This window comes from Siphateles boraxobius, unplaced genomic scaffold, assembly GCF_051911475.1.
Source record: "Siphateles boraxobius isolate OS27281-9 unplaced genomic scaffold, OSU_SipBor_1 9, whole genome shotgun sequence".
NCBI classification, from domain to species: Eukaryota; Metazoa; Chordata; class Actinopteri; order Cypriniformes; family Leuciscidae; genus Siphateles; species Siphateles boraxobius.
The window spans coordinates 23,801,311-23,823,159 of record NW_027509219.1 but is presented as its reverse complement, the minus strand read 5'-3'; the positions used below and the strand labels follow the sequence as shown (position 1 = coordinate 23,823,159).

Below are 21,849 nucleotides of genomic sequence, written 5' to 3'. Positions count from 1 at the left end.
CATATATAAAGCAATAGAGCTGAAGCTGTGGACTTTGAAATTCACAGTGATGAAACCCTCACAACTTCAGTAGTAAAACAAAGAGGTATTGCACATGATTTGAACACTTCTCAGAACAAACCCTATGAACACAAGCCATCATAAGTAACCATTTAAAATGGCAGAAAACTCAAATGTGCCCAGGCAGCAACAAAGGAATGACATGGCACCCAAGTCAGCAATGATCATAAAACAGCATAATGTCCTTTACCCTCAGCTTCCACACAATAAATCAAAGCAGTGCAGAGTCACAGCCAGCTCTGAGAACACATTGATAACTGGTGGTTTTGGTAACAAGCTGAGCTATTAAAGTGGCTGGTGGTGGTGAGGTTGGAGCGAGGCTCTGGACAGGGGTGCAAGGCTTCCGTGAGCTGCAGCCCAGCGTGAAGAACTGTCAGCGGGTGTGCGCTATGCTACATTGGGCCTGCCAGCAGGACTGATGGGAAGGGGGTGAAAAGGCGGAATAGTAAGGAGGTATCAATCCTTAAGTCCACTCGTGAAGCAAAACTTCAGTCAGAACTGTGCTGCAAACACACAAAAGCCTGCTTTAAAGCAACTGAATAAAACATTCAAGCTGAATCTACAGTAGAATTGTTCTGAAGTTCAAACCTTATCAATGCTATACAAAAAGCATTCTGGTGCAAGTTGGAGTAGCACTGTGGGAGTCCTAATTTGGAAAATAAAACAAATCCATAGGGAAAAATTCAACATGCATAGTTGACTAATCAGCATCGTCAGGAAGTCATTTTTTCAGCAGCTCAAGAGTGATTAGTCACATGACATTTACGGCTTGTGTGATTGGCTTAAAAAAAAGTCTTGCTGCAATAGACACCATGGATCCAACCGAATACCTGAAAGTCTCCAAATGAGCATGTCATGGCATTTAATTTGTCTTAATAAACACAAAATCAGTTGAATGAAAGACACCAATAAAGAAGATTATGTCTGAAATTTTTTTGCATTTTGCAAGATACATATGAAGCCCTAGCTACGTCATTTTAAACAATGAGCCTCTAAAAACAGAGCAAAGCTTCAAAGCGAAATCGAATCAAAGAAACCGCAGATGAGATTAACTGAAGCACATAACTAACAGGAATTCCACATCAAAGTCACGACATTGCGGCTCTGTCTGGAGAACAAAGATGTTAAAGTGAATTTAAAGAGAAAACAAGCAAAACTTTGCCACACAAGAATACAATTATAAGAAATAGGAAATTGCCAGAGGCAGAAATTAAGCTGCTCTTGTTTATAAGCATACCGAAGAATTAGAAAGTAGACAGAAACTCTACACAGAGTGAATTAAGACTGAATTCATCATTAGAAACTGATTAAATCCTCACAACAACAAAAACTGTATAAATGCATATACCAATCAAGGTGAAAGATCAAACATCTTTTACAGATGGCTACTGGCGATTTCACAGCCATCAGACAGATGAATATCCATAATTCATAAAGTAGGACATCAGAGACACAATGAAAGATTACAGAAATCCAAAACTAATAATAACATTGAGATCCACAGAGCCGGAGTGCGGAGAAGAAACCAGAACAATTATGTCGAGGCAGATTGGATTACAAAAAAGCAAAACAACTACACACACAATTAGGTCTGACAATCAATCAATCAGTCCACCTCACTTTTTCATCTACTTTCTCTCTCCGAAATAACTCTTAAATCCCAAAGTCAATACAAATATACAGTGTTAACTGTTGTAGTCAGGAAACTCGATGGCAGAGACAGCAGCATACTGATGAATGAAATGGTGTTCTCAGACATTTGGCTGGCATATTCCTGAGGGACGGCTTAACCATGTGGCGGGCGGCAGGGAGAAGGCGATGCATTGTTGGCTCACAGCGCTGTCATGGCGAGAAGCTGATGCTAGGCCTTCCCTGCACATGCTGTGTCGAGTCTTTAGCTCAGCACACTCTCGGATCACTAACGCAGAACTGTCTAATGTCTTTGTTTAAAAACTCTCAGAAGGAACAGAAATGAATGTGTCATATGTTCTTACCAGGGGGCCATGTCAGAATTCTTGTTTTAAATAATGAAAAGGAACAGTTTTTGACAGAGTAACACACCAAGATTTGATAAGCCAATGTTACACCCTAATAAATGCTGATCAGTTGATTTCTGATTTATACACTGCAGCTAAACGCTGTCTACTTTTTAAGTAGTGACACAGAATTTTAAAGTTGTTCATGAAGTGACCTTTTTGGAACTCTGACAGCTCATCAGAAGAGTGGTACACTGTAAAAAATTATCGTGATTTTAACGGTAAAAGACTGTAAAAATGCTACAGTGAAAAACTGTTAATTGGTTAATAGAAAGTTTCCTTTCTATATACGGTAAATAACTGTGATATATATAATAGTACATTTAATGTAATTTTACTGTTAAATACCGTTAAATTTACAGTTTTTGGAAGTGAAAAAGAAAAAGTCATTGTATAATTTACAGTGAAAAATGTAAATTGACATTCCCACAATTCCTTGCGTGACACTTCACATTTAATGTATTTTTTTTTTAAAATAACTGTTTCTTCATAATTTTCTTAGTTTTTTTCTAATCAGTTATGTACATTAGGGTTTTATGTTACATATAATGTTGTTAAATTAAAGCTTATTGCATTATTTAAATTTCAACATGTTACCATGATGGTGTTTAATGTTTGTGTGAATGACACAGTATTAACTTTTATGTGGTATAGCTGCTTATGATGAGCTTTGATTGATCATTTGACTCTCATTACTGCTGTGATTGTTGGCTGTCAGTGTACAATGGAACAAAACCGATTTTAATACTCCTAAAGATCAGTAAATTGATATTGTATCAGATAATGAAATACGGTTCATTGCTGTAAAATTATATACGGTTAAAAGTCTGTAAAACCTAAAATGTTGCTACCGTATTTTTAACAGGATAACTCTGGTAACCACAGATGCCAGTTTTTCCCGTAAATTTAACGAATTTTTTCACAACAATTGTCAGGGGTAAATATGTCTCTTTACATTTCCTTCATCAAAAATAGCTGAAATCAAACAGGTTTTTGCTGACATTCATGCTGATTTCCATTACACGAGAGTAGATGTTAAAACTTCATGCTGATTTGTACTCTGCTTTCCCCAAGATAAGCACCAACTAAGACATAGCTTTACAGTAACCTATGCTTCTCCATCCATTCACTGAAATCAAAATGAGTATCAATTTCAGGTGTGACTCCTGTATTCATTACACATAGTTCATTTATGGGTGCCACTCCAGAATTTGAATGCGGTTGTCCATTCCAAAACTTTGCAAAGTGTATGTGACATATTTTAAAGCTGTTTTCTGACTAAGTTTGATAGTTTTGTTCAAATTAGAGTCTGCAAATTACACTACCATTCAGAAATTTGGGATCAGTGAGAAATTAATACTTTAATTCAAGAAGGATGCAATAAATTGATCAAATATGATAGAACAATTTAGATTTTGATTTCTATTTTAAATAATTGCTGTTCTATTAAACATTTTATTTATCATCCTGGGGGGAAAAAGTTCATGGTTTCCTCAAAAACATTAAACTGTTTTCAGCATTGATGCTAATAAAAAAAAAACAGATTAAACAGCCTTAGTGAGCATTAGTTCTGAGAAATGCCTGAAGCATAACCACTTGAGAACCACTGCTTCAGCTTACCTCGATTTACCTTTTGCCTTAGAGCACTTCCCAAGAGAACCTTGTTCATACTCCCACACACTTAGAAGTCTGTGATGGGATCAATGCAGGCAGATGCACAGGAGAGGTCTGGAAAGTGAGGCTCAATGTGACAGGGTGAACTCCCAGTAGGCTGGCCAGGAGATTTATGAACTTCTCAGTGGGAAAAATTGGCATTCATACTAATTAGTCGACCATTGTTTCTCCTGTTCCCGCTCTCCCATGCAAACCCCTGGAGCGAAGGCATCAGACCCCGGCGTAGACTGACCTCTCTGTACTTCTAAATATAGCTGTACAATGGCAGAAGCACGGGCTATCTTACTGTGTGATGTTTGATTAACATTTAATTAACATTTGTGTGACATTTCCGACAGAATGGGACAAATACAAATAAAGGAAAAATTTATAAATATCAATTATTGCTCAGCAATCATCTTTTTTATCGCAAAACTGACGGAGTGCAGCCAGACAGCCTGTAGGAAATCAGGCCTTAATGAGGAACTGAATGAACATGGTACACAGAAAAAAGAGAGGGAGACAGAGAGTTTTAAAAAAACAAAACGCATGACTTGATCCCAATTAAAACAACATCGGCAACACTTTAAAAAAACAGAAATGCTGTTTGTTTGTGTTTTGCCACAGATGTGAAGGAGCATGCTTAAATCTAAGCCATTATGGTTATGCAACTGCTCAACACCATTACATAATTTATAAGCCATGTGAGCAGCAAGTTAGCTTCAATTTTTCTCAACACAAAATTTAGGGTTAATAGAGCTTCACCAAGCTCTTTGACAGAGTTGTAGGCCACACTCACTAACAGGAAAAGTATCTTCTTAGGTGAAACATGGAGGCTGAAATTTAATCAGCAAGGTTCAGCTGCAAAAATAAATCATGCTACTTACCAAAGCATGTAGCAGTGCTATTGTAAAAGAGCTGAACGTTAGTGGTAAATCAATTGTAGAGGCTCCATCGATTTCTGTTCCAGTAGTTTCAATGCTCTTAGAGTGTAGGTTAAGCTCTTAATCTAGAATTGTGTGATCTGGAACATTAACTTACCCATAGCAAGGGTACAAGGTTTGAACGGTTAGAATGCTCCAGATAGCCCCTGTTGGCAGATGCCATAACTTCACCATTTTGAGGGCAAAATGTGTTTCTACATTTAAGGCCATTCAAAAGTAGCTGTCTGGTATTGTTTTAATTTATAATTTAAACAAAATAAAGATTTATAATAAAAACAATTTACAATAGAAAAACATCTACCAAAAACGTTTTTTTTTTTCTTTTTTTCATTTTTGTTATTTTTGCTTTCACTCATAGGCTGTAACGATTCCTCAATTAAAGTCGAGTACTCCATTTTAAAAAAAAAATCTGGATTGCAATTTACCGTGTCGAGTAACCGGCAAAATACCGGAAGTGGCGCGTTCCACAGACGAGAATCCATGAACCACATTATTACACCGTTTTCTTGCAAACTCAGTCTCTGCAGTGCTGTTTGTTTAGGTTTCCAATAACGTGCATTTGTGAACGCAAGTCGGACGCAGTTTGTGTTTCATAGTTGCCCTGTTATCATTTATATGCGTGGAGAGTGTGACATGTTCCTCAAACTCCATCTCTGCATGATGTGAGTTTGTGTGGCTTGTAATTTTCATCTGGAAACGCAGTGTGTGCCATCTCACAATATTTGTAACATAACTAATTTATGAATCTACGCCATCACAGGCGAATACAGAAATATGTTTCTAAATATGCAAATTGTTGTTCATCGCGATTTCAAAATAAAAGTTTAAACTCTTGCTCTGAGTTTGCATGTTTTGATGTGCACATGTTCTTGTTCAAGAAATCACATGGGCTGTAGCATTTCTATCGTACCGAAGTGACCAAATATTAAAGGTTAAGTTGACATTTGAATTAAATGTTGTTTGGCCAATATTAAACAAGGATTTGATCATGCTTTAGTGTAACAACAACTAACACCAGGCTGCTGGCGCCCTCTGCAGGTATTTGTTATTTACATAAGTTATGTTTATATTCGTTTATATCATTTATTTTACATGGGCATATTTTAACAGCGTTGTTCAATAAAACCATATAATTACTTACTTTGATACTTTATTTGAACCAATTATTATTGCTTGTTATTATACATTTGTATTTTAAGTCATTTTAAAGGCTGTTGTTAACTTGGATCTATTTTTTACCACACAATTTTTGTCCGATTACTCAATTAATCGATGGAATAATCCGTAGAATACTCGATTACTAAAATAATCGATAGCTAAAGCCCTAATTCATACACAACAGTACAGGAAAGGGCCACAAGATGGGGGTTAACCATGGGTCGCCTGAAGAGCAACAGCATTATGTGGTGGATTGCTGCCCACGAGGCTATCGGCGCTGACAACCAAAAACATTTTTAGATGTGGTTAAAGAAAAAAAAGTCACCTGACATTCCCTAAAGTTATGTGACTGAATAATTCGCTCAGATAAGAAAATGAGCTTGGCTCAAAAACAATTGTGTTCATAAGCAAATGTCAGATTTCAAACTGCATACTTCCAAGAGAGCCTGTGCCAGACAAGCAACTTCCACTGAAATGAATGGGAATGCTAATGAATAGCTTTCTCCAGGTGTCATAGACCTCCTTGTTTCAAAATGTGTTCAATATGTATCGATATGAATTCTCAGAAGATGTCAAAGAGCTGTTCTTTTGAATTGTTCTTGCTTCCGCCTCCTGCAATTTACAACCCACATGGTCATTGTGGTCTATTTGATTTTTAAGTGCTTTGTTCAGTTATGTGATCTTTTTCAGAGCTAATTAAAAAAAATTGTTTTTACTCAGTCTGAACATCCTCCTCCACGGCACTCCTCTGCTAATAAAATGGTGTGAAATGGCTGTCAAATCTGAAATGGGTCATTATCCCTGCAAAACTCTCCAGGTGTGCTCACGGCCCAATTCCAGTTGGTCTTCATGCTGTATAGTGAGAATTCCAGTGAATCTAATCTGACTAAGCACTTCACACTTCCTCCATAGTTCTTTTGGAGTCTTTTGCAAATGCCAGTGAGGTTAAAGGGATAGTTCAGCCATTTACTCTGCCTTTTGTTGTTCCAAACCCACATGCTGTTATGTTTTCCAAGGAACACAAAAAGAGAGATTGTTCACAAGCTCTTGTTCATGCAATAACCACATCTGTCAGCTATTAACCTGACAAAAAATGTGTTTAGTTCCTGTCTTGATGAAGCCCCTCCTTCTGAAAAGCGTAATGTGCTCTGATTGGTCAGCTGGAACAGTGTGTCAACCGCTTACAGCAAGTTTCAACACACTACTAACGCAACTCAACCAATTCCCTTTATTTTGCATATGCCTTAGGCAGGAATTATTTAAATGAGGAATATTGTGATGTGTACATTCCTAAAAAGAAAACTCAAGACTACAATCAAGGCATTTAAGGGAGTTCAGAAACAGTGCTTACTGATATAGAGAATAGCTCCCTTTGGAGTGGAGTGTGCTTTGTAACTTTGCAGACCATTTTCAAGCTCAAACAGCAACATTACACACTAAAGAACGTTGAAATTGTAAAAAAAGCATAATAGGTCCTTTTTAAATCATAATTCACCAATAATCTTGTCATCTGTTACAGACCACCAGATAGGATACTCACTCAGGACTGCAGCAGAAACCATTACTATGTCTGTGAGCGTGGCAAGACTTGTTGCCATTGCATTCGCAACTACAAATCACAATTATGTGACCGGCTCTGCTCACCCTTCCTCCAGGCCTCAGAGGAGAAGCCCCTTTTCACGCCAGCATCCGTGTCTTCGCATTAAAGCTGCTGTAACACAAATTATCTACTGGCCGCGGGACAGGAGTGGGGAAGTCTCAGTCTCTGGCTCATTCTGCATTATCCATGAGTCACAGATAGCGGTGGACCAGCAACAAAACCCCACATCACCCGGAAGCTGGCCTGTCCCTCCGTCCCTCGCAATGTTATTACATTAGCATGGCTTAACTGGCAGAGGCTGATCCATAACGTAAAAAAAGCATTTCAGTCCGAGAACAGGTCTTGTTCAGGCTGCCTCGTTGGAAAATTGGTGTTGACAGACAAGCATTAGGAGCTATCTGTGCAGGGGATCAGTTGTCAGACTTGTACAGCTACAACTCAAGCGGGGAACGACAGACAGAGCAAAAGAAAAAAATGGAGAGCAGAATTTAAGAATTTATGGTAATGACTGAGACAAAAGCCTGTGCTGAGGCTGTCACAATTACTAAATTATCGCCTGACCGTGGTTATTTGAGATAACGACAATCATTGTGCATATTAAATTCCCATAAATCACATATATAATAAGAGAATATAGAAATGCAATCAACTGTGTATTTAAGCGATTCAAAACACAGACTTAGATCAAACAATTCTCAGTCAGAGCACATCTTCAGTATAAATAAAGTAAATAAAATGATCCCTAAATAAAATGTTGACAACATTAAGGGTTTTATTTATTTATTAATAATATTTAATACATATTTAAATAAATGTTCATATTTGACAATACCATAAATATTTTTTTATTATTATTTTTTTTTTAGTTAATATAATATATTATGCATAATATAATATATATAATAAAATAATGGTTGACTGGGTTCCATAAAATGTATCCTAAAATAAAATATTTCAAAAGCTCGTTTTTACTTTCATACTTGAAATTAACAAATGTCAAACCATGATAAATATGACAATTAAATAAATAAATACAATTATTAAAATCACAATTATTTAATCATCAGTCAAAAATGTCATGATTGTGACAGCCCAAGCCTGTACTAAATGAATTTACCACCTCTGGTGTCAATCAGCTGATGATCTTGATGAGGTTTCTAGATAGGAATTTTATATGTGGGTTAATAAAGCACAGAAAAATGTGATCAGAGTGATGCAGAATGCAGAAGTTTTTGGGTCAGAGTTTTTGCTGATTGAGATTCTCTGTGCTTAAGATTTAGTACTACAAGTCTCTTTGTGCTGAGTCAAACCTGATCATGCCAAGTGAGCAGGTCATATTTCTCTCTCTCTCTCTCTCTCTCTCTCTCTCTCTCTCTCTCTCTCTCTCTCTCTATCATGAATAAATCACAATACAAATAAATAAATAAAAATTCAAAATAAGTACAGAGAGCAGTTTAAGGGAAAAATAGGTGGGGAGTTCAACCTGAATGCACACTGACTCATGGGGACTCGTGTCACTGTCACTTGTTTCCTGCATGAGGGAACAAACTTATAGATCATACAGAATGAGTTTTTCTGAAAATGTAAAAATGCAGAAAGTTTTCGGTAATGGGTAGGTTTAGGAGCAGGATTAGTGTAAAGGGATAGAATATACAGTATAAAAACCATTACGCCAATACGCCTATGGAGATTCCCAAAAAAGATAGCGAACCAGACGTGTGTGTGTGTCTCTCCCATACACTACACCAAAGTCTCTGAGTGGGGAATTCTCTAGGGTTGAACTGTGTCCTCTGTTAGCGCAATTTTTTTTTGCACATGCTACGTCAACACTGTTTTGGCATTTGATTCACTAAAGGAATTGCACAGATAAAACAGCACAAATACACATAAAACAAAAATTGCAGGCTGGTTTTGAGTGCTAGTGTGTGAAGGATGCCACACACTGCCATGTATCTTCTGCAAAGATAACAGTGACAATAACTTCATTTAAATGCTCAAGGCGCAGTACATTTTCAGCACATTCTGTGTCTGTTTATAATGCGCTGTGGGAGGTTCAGGGTTTTGAAATACCCATGCACAACTGTGAATTTGGCCCTGAGTCTCTCAGTTTCCCAGAGCTGCTTGCGTTTATATCCCTCTCACATACACATTTCAACTTTCCTTTTCTACTTGCCAAAGAATCTTTCTCACATGAAGGAAGGAGTCAAAGAACTTAAGCCTGTCAGACAAAGTTTTGGAGTTCTAGGAAACATCCTTTGAAAGTGTGGTACTGCAGTCTGTTTTGTGTTCGATTTGCTAATTACTCGCTGACTTTATGTTCCTCCATTCAGCAAATCTATCAGACCATATTACAAGAGCAATCGGACAGAAATGAGGAGCAGTAAATAGCGGTCCACACAGTTTGAGTGCAACACTATGTACACTCAGCTCTCTCTTTCTCAGCCTGTTCATGAGTTACACAGCTCCACCAACTGGTGAAACAGTAATTGCAGGACATATCATGTCTTGTGATTTCAGGAGTAAGGAAAAAAGTAAACACCACTGAGGCCATCATGATCAATTATAAACCGAATAATAGGGAATTACAGTGCACCCATGCAGAAAAGTAGCACACCTGTAGATAACAGAGGAAGGAGAGAATTTTACATTGAGGACAAATTCAAATGAATTATTAATTAGTTAGAAACTCTAAACTTATCTAACTTGCATGCTTTAAAAATGCCTAAATAATATACAGTATATAAATAATTCATATCTATGAACACCTGATAAGACCCTGTCTTGAGTATGCAAATGTGCTGTTAGTTGGTTACACAAGAAAGCAAGCAGCTTTATTGAAAAGCATACAGAAGAAAGCACAATTCATTAATGAGAGATCTCCAGATACATCAGTCCTGCAAGCTCAGACAGAGCAAGCCACCATCAAATTAATACAAGAGATGGCTCAAAATTATCATCCACTTCACTATCTTTTTCCACCAACTAGGGGTGAAAAAACTGGTCAGCTTCTTAAGGGCCTTTCACACAGGACGCGGAATGCACTGTGCTGCGCTATGAAACCCATTCATTTCAATGGCTTGCGCCGCGCAAAGACGGAATTTCCTGAGCTCTATGAATGATACAAGTTTGAGGTCGTATAGGGACATCGGCAGAAAAGCTGTGTCATGGAGACAAATCTCCTTTCAAGTTGGCATGTCAGGTGTGTTTTAATATAATTTGTTCCTTTGCGTCAGCTTTAATGTTTGAATAAATATTTCATTCTAAAAGAGAACTGAGCTCATGATTCGTGTGTTGATTTCGATGTTATATGTATGTGTGTGTGTGTGTATATATATATATATATATATATATATATATATATATATATATATATATTATATATATACTATATATTATATATATATAGGCAGACCTTTAATTGTTGACGCGCTGAGAACGCCAGAGAGCCTGAACACATAAGTTATACTAGTGCTTGCATTCTCTGTGTTTATTAGTTTACGATCTGTTTAATATACCTGTCTAATACAACTGTTAGGCTATACATAGAACATATGCACGTCCCCCATGACACCTAACGTTACACCTGTTCAAGTTTCTCATGTGGGGGAGAGGTATAGTTTTCAAATGTGTTATTAAAAAAGATAAAAAAATTTCCAACTTATTTAGAGGATGAGTGTAAAAAGCGATGGACAGATACATAATTTACTGCTGACCGAAAGGAGGAACAACAATCAAAATAACTAACCTTATTATACTGACATAGAACTCCCGCTCAAAAAAAGGGTTTTGAAAACTCCGCCTACTTTGCTCTGGCATAGCGCAGCGCAAATCGCGTTGTATCTGAAGGGCAACGCTAAACCCAGCGGCCAGCGGAGCGCAGCGCATCCTGTGTGAAAGCCCCTTTAGGAGGCAAAGTAATATGGCATCAATCAAAGCAAGGACAAAACATTATGCTAGTTTTACCATTCCTTTTGGTATTAGATGGTTTAATGAAAAATAAGATGGACATTTATTTTTGCATTGTACTTTGAGCATATTTCATTTTTATATATATGTGAGTGTATGTATGTGTATATGTATACAGTATGTATAAGAAATGAAAATGAAATAAATTAAACTTGGATAGATTTTAGAGCAGTCAATGTGCTGCTTTTATAGCAATATATATTTAATGTCCTCTGCAAATAACTCGACATGCATTATTGTCAAAATAGCTGGCAACAAAAGTGAATACACCCTAAGTGATAATAGTTGTACGTCGTTTAACCATGCAAAGCCACATGTCCTATTCAACATTTTCATGTTTTGTCTGATTGACAGGACCATACAAATGTGTGTATCTTGTATTAGAGCAATTCAAATTTGTGCTTTTAGTGCAATTCTCTCATACTGACCACTGGATGTTCAACATGGCACCTCATGGCAAAGAACTCTCTAAGGATTTGAAAATTAGAATTGTTCTCCACAAAGATAGCCTAGGCTATAAGAAGATAGGTAACACCCTAAAATAGAGTTACAGTACAGGCCAGGGTCATACAGAGGTTTTCCAAGACAGGTTCCACTTGGAACAGGCCTCGCAAGGGTCAATCAAAGAAGTTGAGTCCTCATGCTGTGATCAAGTGCAGAAGCTGGCTTCAAAAAACAGACGCATGAGTCCTGCCAGCATTGCTTTAGACGTTGCAGAAGCGGAAGATCAGCTTGTCAGTGCTCAGACCATACACCGCACACTACAACAAGTCGGTTTGCATGTCTCAGAAGGAAGCCTCTTCTGAAGCTGGCTCACAAGAAAGCCCGCAAACAGTTTGCTGAAAGCAACCTGTCCAAGAGCATGAATTACTGGAACCATATCCTGTGGTCTGATGAGACTAAGATAAACTTAGATGATAAACTCAGATGATGTCACGCATGAGTGTCGATGCCCTGGTAAGGAGTACCAAGAAATTGTGTCTTGCCTACAGTCAAGCATGGTGGTGGTAGCATCATGGTCTGGGGCTGCATGAGTGCTGCTGGTACTGGGGAGCTGCGCTTCATTGAGGGAAACATGGATTCCAACATGTACTGTGACATTCTGAATGTACATGATGCCTTCCCTTCAGAAACTGGGCCAAACGGCATGACAACGACCCCAAACACACCGCCAAGATGACATGACAACTGCCTTGCTGAGGAAGCTGAAGGTGAAGGTGAATGGAGTGGCCAAGTATGTCTCCAGACCTGAACCCTATTGAGCACCTGTGGGGCGCCCTCAAGCGGAAGGTGGAGAAGAACCATGTGTCTAACATCCAGCAGCTCTGTGATGTCATTATGGAGGAGTGGAAAAGGATCCCAGCAACATCCTGTGTAGCTCTGGTGAATTCCATGCCTAGGAGGATTAAGGCAGTGCTAGATAACAATGGTGCTCACACAAAATATTGACACTTTGGAAACCATTTTGACTTGTTCACTTAGGGTGTACTCACTTTTGTTGCCAGCTGTTTTGACAATAATGTCTGTATGTTGAGTTATTATTAGAGGACAGTAACTATATACTGCTATACAAGCAGCAAATTGACTACTCTAGAATCTATCCAAGTTTAATTTCTATAGTATTGTCCCTTGAGAAGATATACTAAAATGTTTGCTAAAAAATACACCCATATATATTACACGTTATTATATTGTTATGTTATGAAAATCTGGAATCTGAGGGTGCAAAAAAATCCAAACATTGAGAAAATCGCCTCTAAAGTTGTCCATTTACGTTCGTGATTGTGCTGCATTCACTCACAAAAATAAACGTTTTATACATTTACGGTAGGAAATTTACTAAATATTTTCATGGAACATGATCTTTACTTAAGATCTCATCCTAATGATTTTTGGTAAAAAAAGAAAAATCGATAATTTTGACCCATACAATGTAATGTTGGCTATTGCCACAATTATAACCGTGCTACTAATGACTGGTTTTGTGGTCCAGGGTCACATATGTTATGTTATGTTATGTTATATGTATGTATAAGCTGACTAATGAAAAGGTATTTTGCAATTTTTTTGATTCATGAACTATACTATCAATTTGAGGTAAGGGGAGCAAAGGTCACAGTCAGTTTACAAAAATATGTCTGTAGGTAGCAACTGACCAATCAGAATCAAGTATTCCAGAAAGTTTTGTAATAATTAAAAACAATCTAGGACACACCAGCGGTGAGAAAAGCCTGTGTTTTCAACCCATTAGCTGTTAAAATGTAAAGAAAAACCTCTCTCTCTCTCTCTCTCTCTCTCTCTCTCTCTCTCTCTCTCTCTCTCTGTCTCTCTCTCTCTCTCTCTCTCTCTCTCTCTCTCTCTCTAACGCCGCTGCAAGGGAGGTCATTCTATCTTCAGGAGGTCGAGTTTCGTCCCACCTTTATTAGTCACTATGATGACTTTCCAGACACCTTCCTTCAACACGCTCTATAAATACACCTATAACGCAATTACTCCATCCCTCTCTGTCTGTCTCCCTCTCTCTCCCTGTCTGTCTCCCCTCTCTAGCTCACACACGTCATTAGGAATTTACACACACACACTCAAATTTCCTTTTTTAACCTCAAACTCAGCACAGTTTGTGACTGCAGTTTGTGTGAGGCTACACTTGTCCAACACTTCTGCCTGTCTCTTCAACCAGAAGCCTTGACAGCTCGAGAAATTCTCGGTTTCCAAAAAAAAATCGCACTTTCATCTTCGTGAACAATTTGAAATGCCGAGGAGTTCTCGGTTCCAATTAAGCCAGCATTTTAAAAATGAGCATTTCAGTCCAGATAGCAAGCGTTAAGTTAGCATTTAGCAGGCCGACAGAACTGCGTCTTGTTTTCTGACAGGCTTTAATTGGCCGACTCTTTAACCCTTGCAGGTGGAAAATTACATTGCGGGTCACGAAGAGCGTCCATTCCATAGAGCATTATGGTGATTCCACCCACACGTGTAATTGGCGGAATATCTCTTGTGACTTAACTGTAGAGACAAGTGTTTTTAAAAACCTTCTGTGTTGCCTGGCAGAGAAAAACAAGCACCCTGGAGACGTATTGGGTTCTCAGACAACTGTGTTTGTGTTTGTGTGTTTGTGTTTGTGTGTGTGTGTGTGTGTGTGTGTGTGTGTGTGTGTGTGTGTGTGTGTGTGTGTGTGTGTGTGTGTGTGTGTGTGTGTTCTGAGACTGTTCTAGATAGACTAAAGAGGCACATTTGTGTCATTTCATTAGAGGGGGCTAATCCTGAGGGTGTTAAGATTGAACCAGAGCCCTGAGCAAAGAAATGGGAGGATGGGGGTCCGGGAGGATGCATAAAGCCTGATTGGATTGCTTCTGTGCTTGCTGCCTGGAACCTGAGATCCACCCCCCTCCTCCTCTATTTTGCCCCCCTCCCAATATGCTTATTTACTGAGGCTGTCTGGTCAAGGATGGCTGTTTAATTTCCTCAGGGAGAGGGAAAGAGAGACATGGCAATACTCGAGAGAGGGAGTGAGATAAGGGCGGGAAAAAGTGAAAGTGATAGTGTGACAGTAAGAGTTATCTCTTAGATCCATTCTCAATTAGAAAGAGCTGTAAACAGAAAAGGCAAACTCGCCTCTATCCCTACAGACTCAGAGTTACAGTAGTTGGGTCTTTTCACAGAAGTTCACTGGACTCCACTGGACTAGAGGTCTCAAACTTAATGAACTACTCTATATAACAGCAAAGACGTGAAGCAGAGGTTTTGATGCAATAACGTGATCACTGACTGCAATTGTTAGCCCATGTTTAAGACTATTATTTGGAAAAGTCACATCTAAAATGCTGAATATAACATTTTCAATATGGTGGCACAGGTGTTGCAATTATCCTTTTAAACGGACTGATTGTGGGAGAAGTGGGAGGTCTTTTTTGTTTAATTATACGTTTTTCTCGTTTTTATTGGTCAGCAGGGAGGTAAGAATTGAATCTTTTAGTTTATTATTTTCTTATAGGGAAGATGACTAAAAATGAGTTCGACAACCTCTTCTGTTTGTTGTTTTGGCCGACTAAACCCACTGGGTCTGAACTACTTATTTCCTTTCACTAAAAGAGAAAACAAACCCTTATTTAAAACAAATGTCATCTATTTGCAACTTCGTTGCATTGTGATGTGTTTGTGGGAGCAGGAGACGGAATTCGGGGCGACACTCTAACAAGCGTCGCCCTCTATGTTACGTTCAGTTGCTTTGTGTGTGTGTACCACGTAACACGCTTGAACAGACAAATTCATGCAAAAATGACGTCAACATGCCCATCTTGGCAAGTATCCTAGCAAACATAGTAGGTTATGTCTTACAGGAAAGCAAAAGTGTATCAGTATTTTGGATCCGTGCAATATGTCTTAAAGTGACAGCAGCCTAATACTCCTGCTGTCTGTTATGTTAATCAAACAACAAAAGACAGAGAAATCAGTCACTGCTATTGACTGAATAGAACTTATTTAATTTATACAGTGAAGATTATATGCAATCTTATTTTACATTTGATTACTTTATTAAATTTCTGTAACGGAAAACTACTGTTAGATACCTTAATAATCTGAAAAGCATAGTTTTATATTCGTATCTTTGTATTTATTTGTGCTGTTGCTTGAAGTTTGATCATTTGTTCTTATTTTTTTTATTTCTATTTGTCAGTAGTCCGACTCCTTTTTCCCTGAACATAGCACATACCAAACCATAACAAAACCCTGACCATAAAGCCGTGACAAAAACTGAACTGTGAGCAATTTGAACCACTACACCCCTAATATATACACATGTATAAATACACTACCATTTAAAAGTTTGGGGAAAGTTTTTTTTTCTTTTTTACATTGTTTATATTTTATTCAGGAAGGATACATTAAATTATCAAAAAGATTTATAAAGTTACCAAAGAAGCTAAAAAAGTTTTCTATTCATCCAAAAATCCTGAAAAAAAATGTATAATGGTTTCCACAAAAATATTAAACAGCACAACTGTTTCAACATTGATAATAAGAAATGATTATTGAGCACCAAATCAGTATATTTAGAAGGGTTTCTGAAGGATCATGTAACAGTGAAGACTGGAGTAAATGGCTGCTGAAAATTCAGCTTTGCCATTATAGGAATAAACTACATTTTAAAAAATACATGAAAATAGAAAACAATTGTTTTAAATTTAAATAATATTTCACAGTATAACTGTTTTTACAGTATTTTGATCAAATAAATGCAGCATTGTTGAGCATAAGTGCCCAAATTTTATGTGTGTATATATATATACACACGTTACATGTAGTATGTCTTTGTGTCACCAAAAATGGCTACATCTACTCAGCAAAGTCACAATCCCCTTTTCCTTTCAAGTACACAACCAGAGGAGCAACACAAACTGACCAACCACAACAAACTTCCTGACCTCATCACATCATATAAACAGCCTGAAAAGATACATTTCCATTTAATATTATGACGAACGTGCATGAACATGGAAATGATGATGATTATGTTCATAATATGAAATACAGAGGCATCTCAGGACTCACTAGTGCAGTTTCTCTGAGGCAGGTCAGGAAATAAAAATTACATTTTGGTGTGCTTGACTGATGCAATACCATCCCAAGAATCCCGGCCGAAATTTTCAGACATATCAAGGTCAGGGCCAGGGGTCTCAAAAAACAAAAAGTTTATTTCAGATCAATTTGGGGAAACTTTCTCCCACATATTTCAGAAGCTGTTAGTGATGCTGTTCCTGCAGACTGCAGGTAAACACAATTAAACAGTCTGGTCCTCCCAAATTATTTTTAGAACTGTTTCATAAGCAAAACTCCTAAAATGTCTAGTTTGAAAGAAAAAAAAGATAGTAAAAGTGCCATTAAACAAGCGATTCATACTCGTATCATGTTCACCTGATTGAAGTTGAGAACGAAATTTTGAGAGGCACATCGTTAGCATATGACTCACCTGCCCATCTCCAACCAGTGGACAAGAGAAAACATACTGGAGCTGGAAGACGATGCTGTAAACCCCGTCCCTCATCATCTTCAGCTCCACACTGCCACAAAGAGACAGTCCATCACTGCAGGAGGGAGAAAGCAGAGTTTGAGATCATGGAAATATCAGAGCTCGGCATGGAATCTTGTGTAATGAACCTCTCACCCACACTGATCCAGAAACACAACCAGTCAAGTGACATATATTAACACAGGTGTCACAGTTCACTGTTTTTGAGTTGGGATAGCGCAACAACGCATTGCTGAATCTAAAGACTATTATAGATTTTAGCAGGCTATTTCTTTATAAGGCTATAAAGTAATGAAAACTTTTATTGAGGCAAGAGCACATTAAATTGATAACAAGTGACAGCAAAAGCATGTATAATATTAAAAAAAGATTTCTATTTCAAATAAATGCTGTTCTTTTGAACGTATTACAGTTTTCAGAAAAATATTAGACTGGAGTAATGACAGCTGAAATATTATATTATAATAGAAAACAACAATTTTTAATTGTGATAATACACTGAACAAAATTATAAACGCAACAATTTTGTTTTTGCCCCCATTTTTCATAAGCTGAACTCAAAGATCTAAGATTTTTTCTATGTACACAAAAGGCCCAATTTTCTCAAATAATGTTCACAAATCTGTCTAAATCTGTGTTAGAGAGCCCTTCTCCTTTCCCGAGATAATCCATCCACCTCACAGGTGTGGCATGTCAAGATGCTGATTAGACAGCATGATTGTTGCACAGGTGTGCCTTAGGCTGGCCACAATAAAAGGCCACTCTAAAATGTACAGTTTTTCTGGGCAACAAAATTGCTATTAAATGTGCTACATAAATAAATAAAAGTTGAAGTTGAAGTAGCAAATGTCAGAATGAGGTTAACATCACTTTTTTCCATACAGGAAGACAAAAAAAAGTGATGAAATTGAACCAGGACTCAAAAAAAGTTTGTTTCAGGCAGCGTTACTACAAGGTGTTGAAATTCCCAAATCTCATGTTTAAACTCTCATCTACAATCTGGAAGGTTGGCGTCAGATCGTTTGCATCATCCTTGACGTGTTTTCACACACTCTCATAGACACATTCGCTGCCGTCATCACAGCAGTGTTGTTGAGAACGTGCAGTAAAAGTTTTTAGTGCTAACGTCTCCATAATTACACCCAATTTCTCTCTCTTATAAAGGGCAGAATGTGATGCTCCACTCTCTTAGACACTTAATTACCTCATTGGGTAATTATAGACCTCTTTCTCTCATCGCAAACGAATGGTGCTTGTGACTTGTTCTGCGAGATCTAACATGGCAGTGGGGGCTGGGGATTTTTTTGCAGCAGGAGCAGCAGATAGAGTAAAAGAGACATAAACAATCAAACCCTCATTTCTCATTTGCGTTGTACTGCAACAGCTTATCAGCATTTTAATTAAACGAAGAATGCAAATACTCACTTTAGAATTCTTAATTTAGAAAGTAGAACTGTTTTTAATACTTTCTGCAGAGACAAAGTGTGTAAATCACCCTAAAATCCATATTTGATAAGGACTGTGTTGAATAAGACATGGAACTGGGATGAAAACCATGGGATGAGGCGAGGACACAGGGATTTCTTCTTGGTAAGCACTAGGGAGGAGAACCAATGAGGGATTGAGAATTAAATTTATTGAAACAGGACCGATGGAGCATTAGACTGGAGGAGGCCATAGACAGACACTGGAGTTTTCTGACAATAGGGTGTTAAGGAATGATGCATTTAAAAATGAAAATACTGAGCTCATTTGAGCACCCTGATGTCGTTCCAGAACAGAAACGCTTGTGTTCTTGAAGTGGTATGAATAAAATAGCTTTATGTGTGGAATGAACAAAAAATTGGATACACTGCCATTCACAACTTTGAAAAAAATAAAGAAATTAATACTTCTGTTCTGCAAGGATGTATTAAACGGTTTTAAAATTACTGTAAAGACATGTATAATGTTACAAAACATTTCTATGTTAAATAAATCATCAAAGCGTATAGAAGTACCAAGAAGCGAAACTCAATAGAACGTTCCGCAACAAACACGCCCATGCGCAGAGCTGCAGCTCCGCCATCTTGGACTAAACGCAACACAGCTGTCATAACGTTACCGGTTCCAATTCAAAAGCGGTTAAGGGAACTAAATAGTAGTTTCTAGTTTTTAATATCTCTATAGCCTAAACTAAAACGGCGTGTTGAAAAATTTACAACAAAATAATGCTTATGGATGGGTTTATAATTAAACAATTTCGTCATAGAGCATGAAGCTGTCAAATAGGCTATTTATTTACCCCAATAACTTTTGGGGATAACTCCCTTTTTCATACACAGCACAATTTTACAACACCAGTAACAACAGCACATCCTCAAGAAATGATTGACAAATTCATTGAAAAAGCCAAAACACAATGAACAGTGAGTAGGTGAAAGGGACAACACATTAGTCAAGAGAGAATATGTAATAGTAATAGAAGATTATCACAAAATGAACAGTAATAAAATTGGTGGTGGTAAGTAGATCACATAATTTCTGGCTGCATTACACACCACAAATCAAACATTGTGCAAGTAAAGTGTACACATTTACTACAAATAGAATGGTAAGTATATTAGCTGTTCTATATGTTTTAGTCTTTAGTTTTATTATAATTTAAACTTTGTACAACACATGTTACATTTGATACAGAAAGAGAGTTAATGTACAGATTTACAGATGACTTAGCTTTAAAAAAAATTCTGTTGCGCTTCTGTTTTGGGCTGTGAGAGAGGTCGATTTTGGATCCATAATATATGATGAATTCTGACTCTATTGAATAGTTTCACCATGTATACAAGAGTGTTTTTGCACTTTTCCTTGTCACACACAACTTCCCTGCACTCACTGTTCTAAAGTTACACCTCCATGCCGCCATTTACGTATGGAGACGTACGTACGCTGCACACTTTAACGTTAATAAAAACCTTTTCTACTTTACCTCTCTGGATCTTTGGGGAATCTATGAAATGCTAGTTGATTGGTTGTACACTGGTAGTTGTTGCAGTTGATGGCAGAACACTGTTTTCTTTGTTTCCAATTATTTCCAGACATAATGCTGTACAGTTGTGCTAACGGTAAAACCGTTGGTTCAGTCCAAAATGGCGTCAGCGCGACAGCAGCGCCATCTAGCGATTGTTACCAAAACTGCAACGGCGTTTCGCCTCTTGTTACTTCTATACTATTTGGTATCATGTTTGCACAAAAATATTGAGCACCTGTTTTCAACATTGATAATAATAAATGTTACTTGAGCAGTAAATCAGCATATTAGAAATGATTTCTGACAGATAATGACATACCGAGAACTGGAGTAAAAGCTGCAAAAAAAATTAATAATATCATTTACACTAATTTATTCATCTTTATTTTATTATTATTATTTTGATTGTGCGATCTACTAAATGCAGCATTGGTGATGATGCGTGTTGATGAGATCAGTTTGAAAATGTGCATGCGCAAATGAGATTTGAAAATTATAGAGCAGTTGGAGATTTTAAATATTTAATTAAATAAAAATATTATGATTTATTTGTTATATAAGTTAAAAGTTTGTTCCTCAAACAAAGCTGCTGTATGACTTAAGAAAACTTGTATGTGATTTATGTCAGTTTCGAAGCCTGACATCACCTGGCCACTGCTTGATTTTATTGTGTGAAGGAAAACAGTGTGAATTTCCTTCAAAAGTTCTCTTTTTGAGTACCAATCATTGATCTCTTCATAGACAGTAGTATGAGAATTATGAGCATTGTAGTTCAAAAACAGATCATTAAAGATCCAGGATAGCTGGTAAAAAAGAATTTCAATAAAAGTGGATGCAACTAGAAGTGAGGTGCATGGAAGTATGGCAACATTTCTCAGAGTTATGGGAAGTTAGTAGACCAGATGGAATCTACCCACCTGAGTTTGTCCGTGGAGTTCTGCCTGAAGCCTCCGCCTGCGCTGGCTCCACGAGCCCTGGCTGCTCCGCTGCCTGTGGCCTCACGTTCCAGCACCAACACATGAGGCTTCTCAACCCAACCCCAGCCGTTATGGACCCCAACCAGCAGCCTGCGCTCCTGCACCACAACCGAGCGTCCCTCCGCACCTCTGTTCTGATCAGGAAAGCACACACATGATGGGAATTCAATTCAGCCGTTCTGATCAGGAGACATTTATGCATAATTACAGGGACATGTGTTTTTGTACACAGACACGTAAGAGGAATTCCATGTATATTTTGCCATAGAAGGGAGTATGTCTGGCAAGCTCTGTTAACATTTAATCCTTAGAGGAGGAATGGGAATGGAACATGCGGATTGCGTTTGAAAGTGAGAGGGGCATGTATGCTCTATTGATCCGTTATATCCTTGGGACTGAATCTGAATGGCATTT

The 21,849-nt window shown here is 37.7% G+C and overlaps 1 protein-coding gene across 2 annotated transcripts in view; it reads right to left on the bottom strand.

Annotated features, from left to right (window-relative positions):
• Positions 1-21,849, bottom strand: part of nphp4 (nephronophthisis 4) — a 222,810-nt gene that overhangs the window by 89,745 nt on the left and 111,216 nt on the right. For both annotated transcript variants that reach the window (XM_077224388.1, XM_077224389.1), the window contains exons 7-8: positions 21,376-21,569; positions 17,389-17,503 (exon numbers count right to left, since the gene is read on the bottom strand). In XM_077224388.1, coding sequence (XP_077080503.1) covers positions 17,389-17,503; positions 21,376-21,569 — 309 coding nt within the window. The remainder of the gene's footprint in view (positions 1-17,388; positions 17,504-21,375; positions 21,570-21,849) is intronic.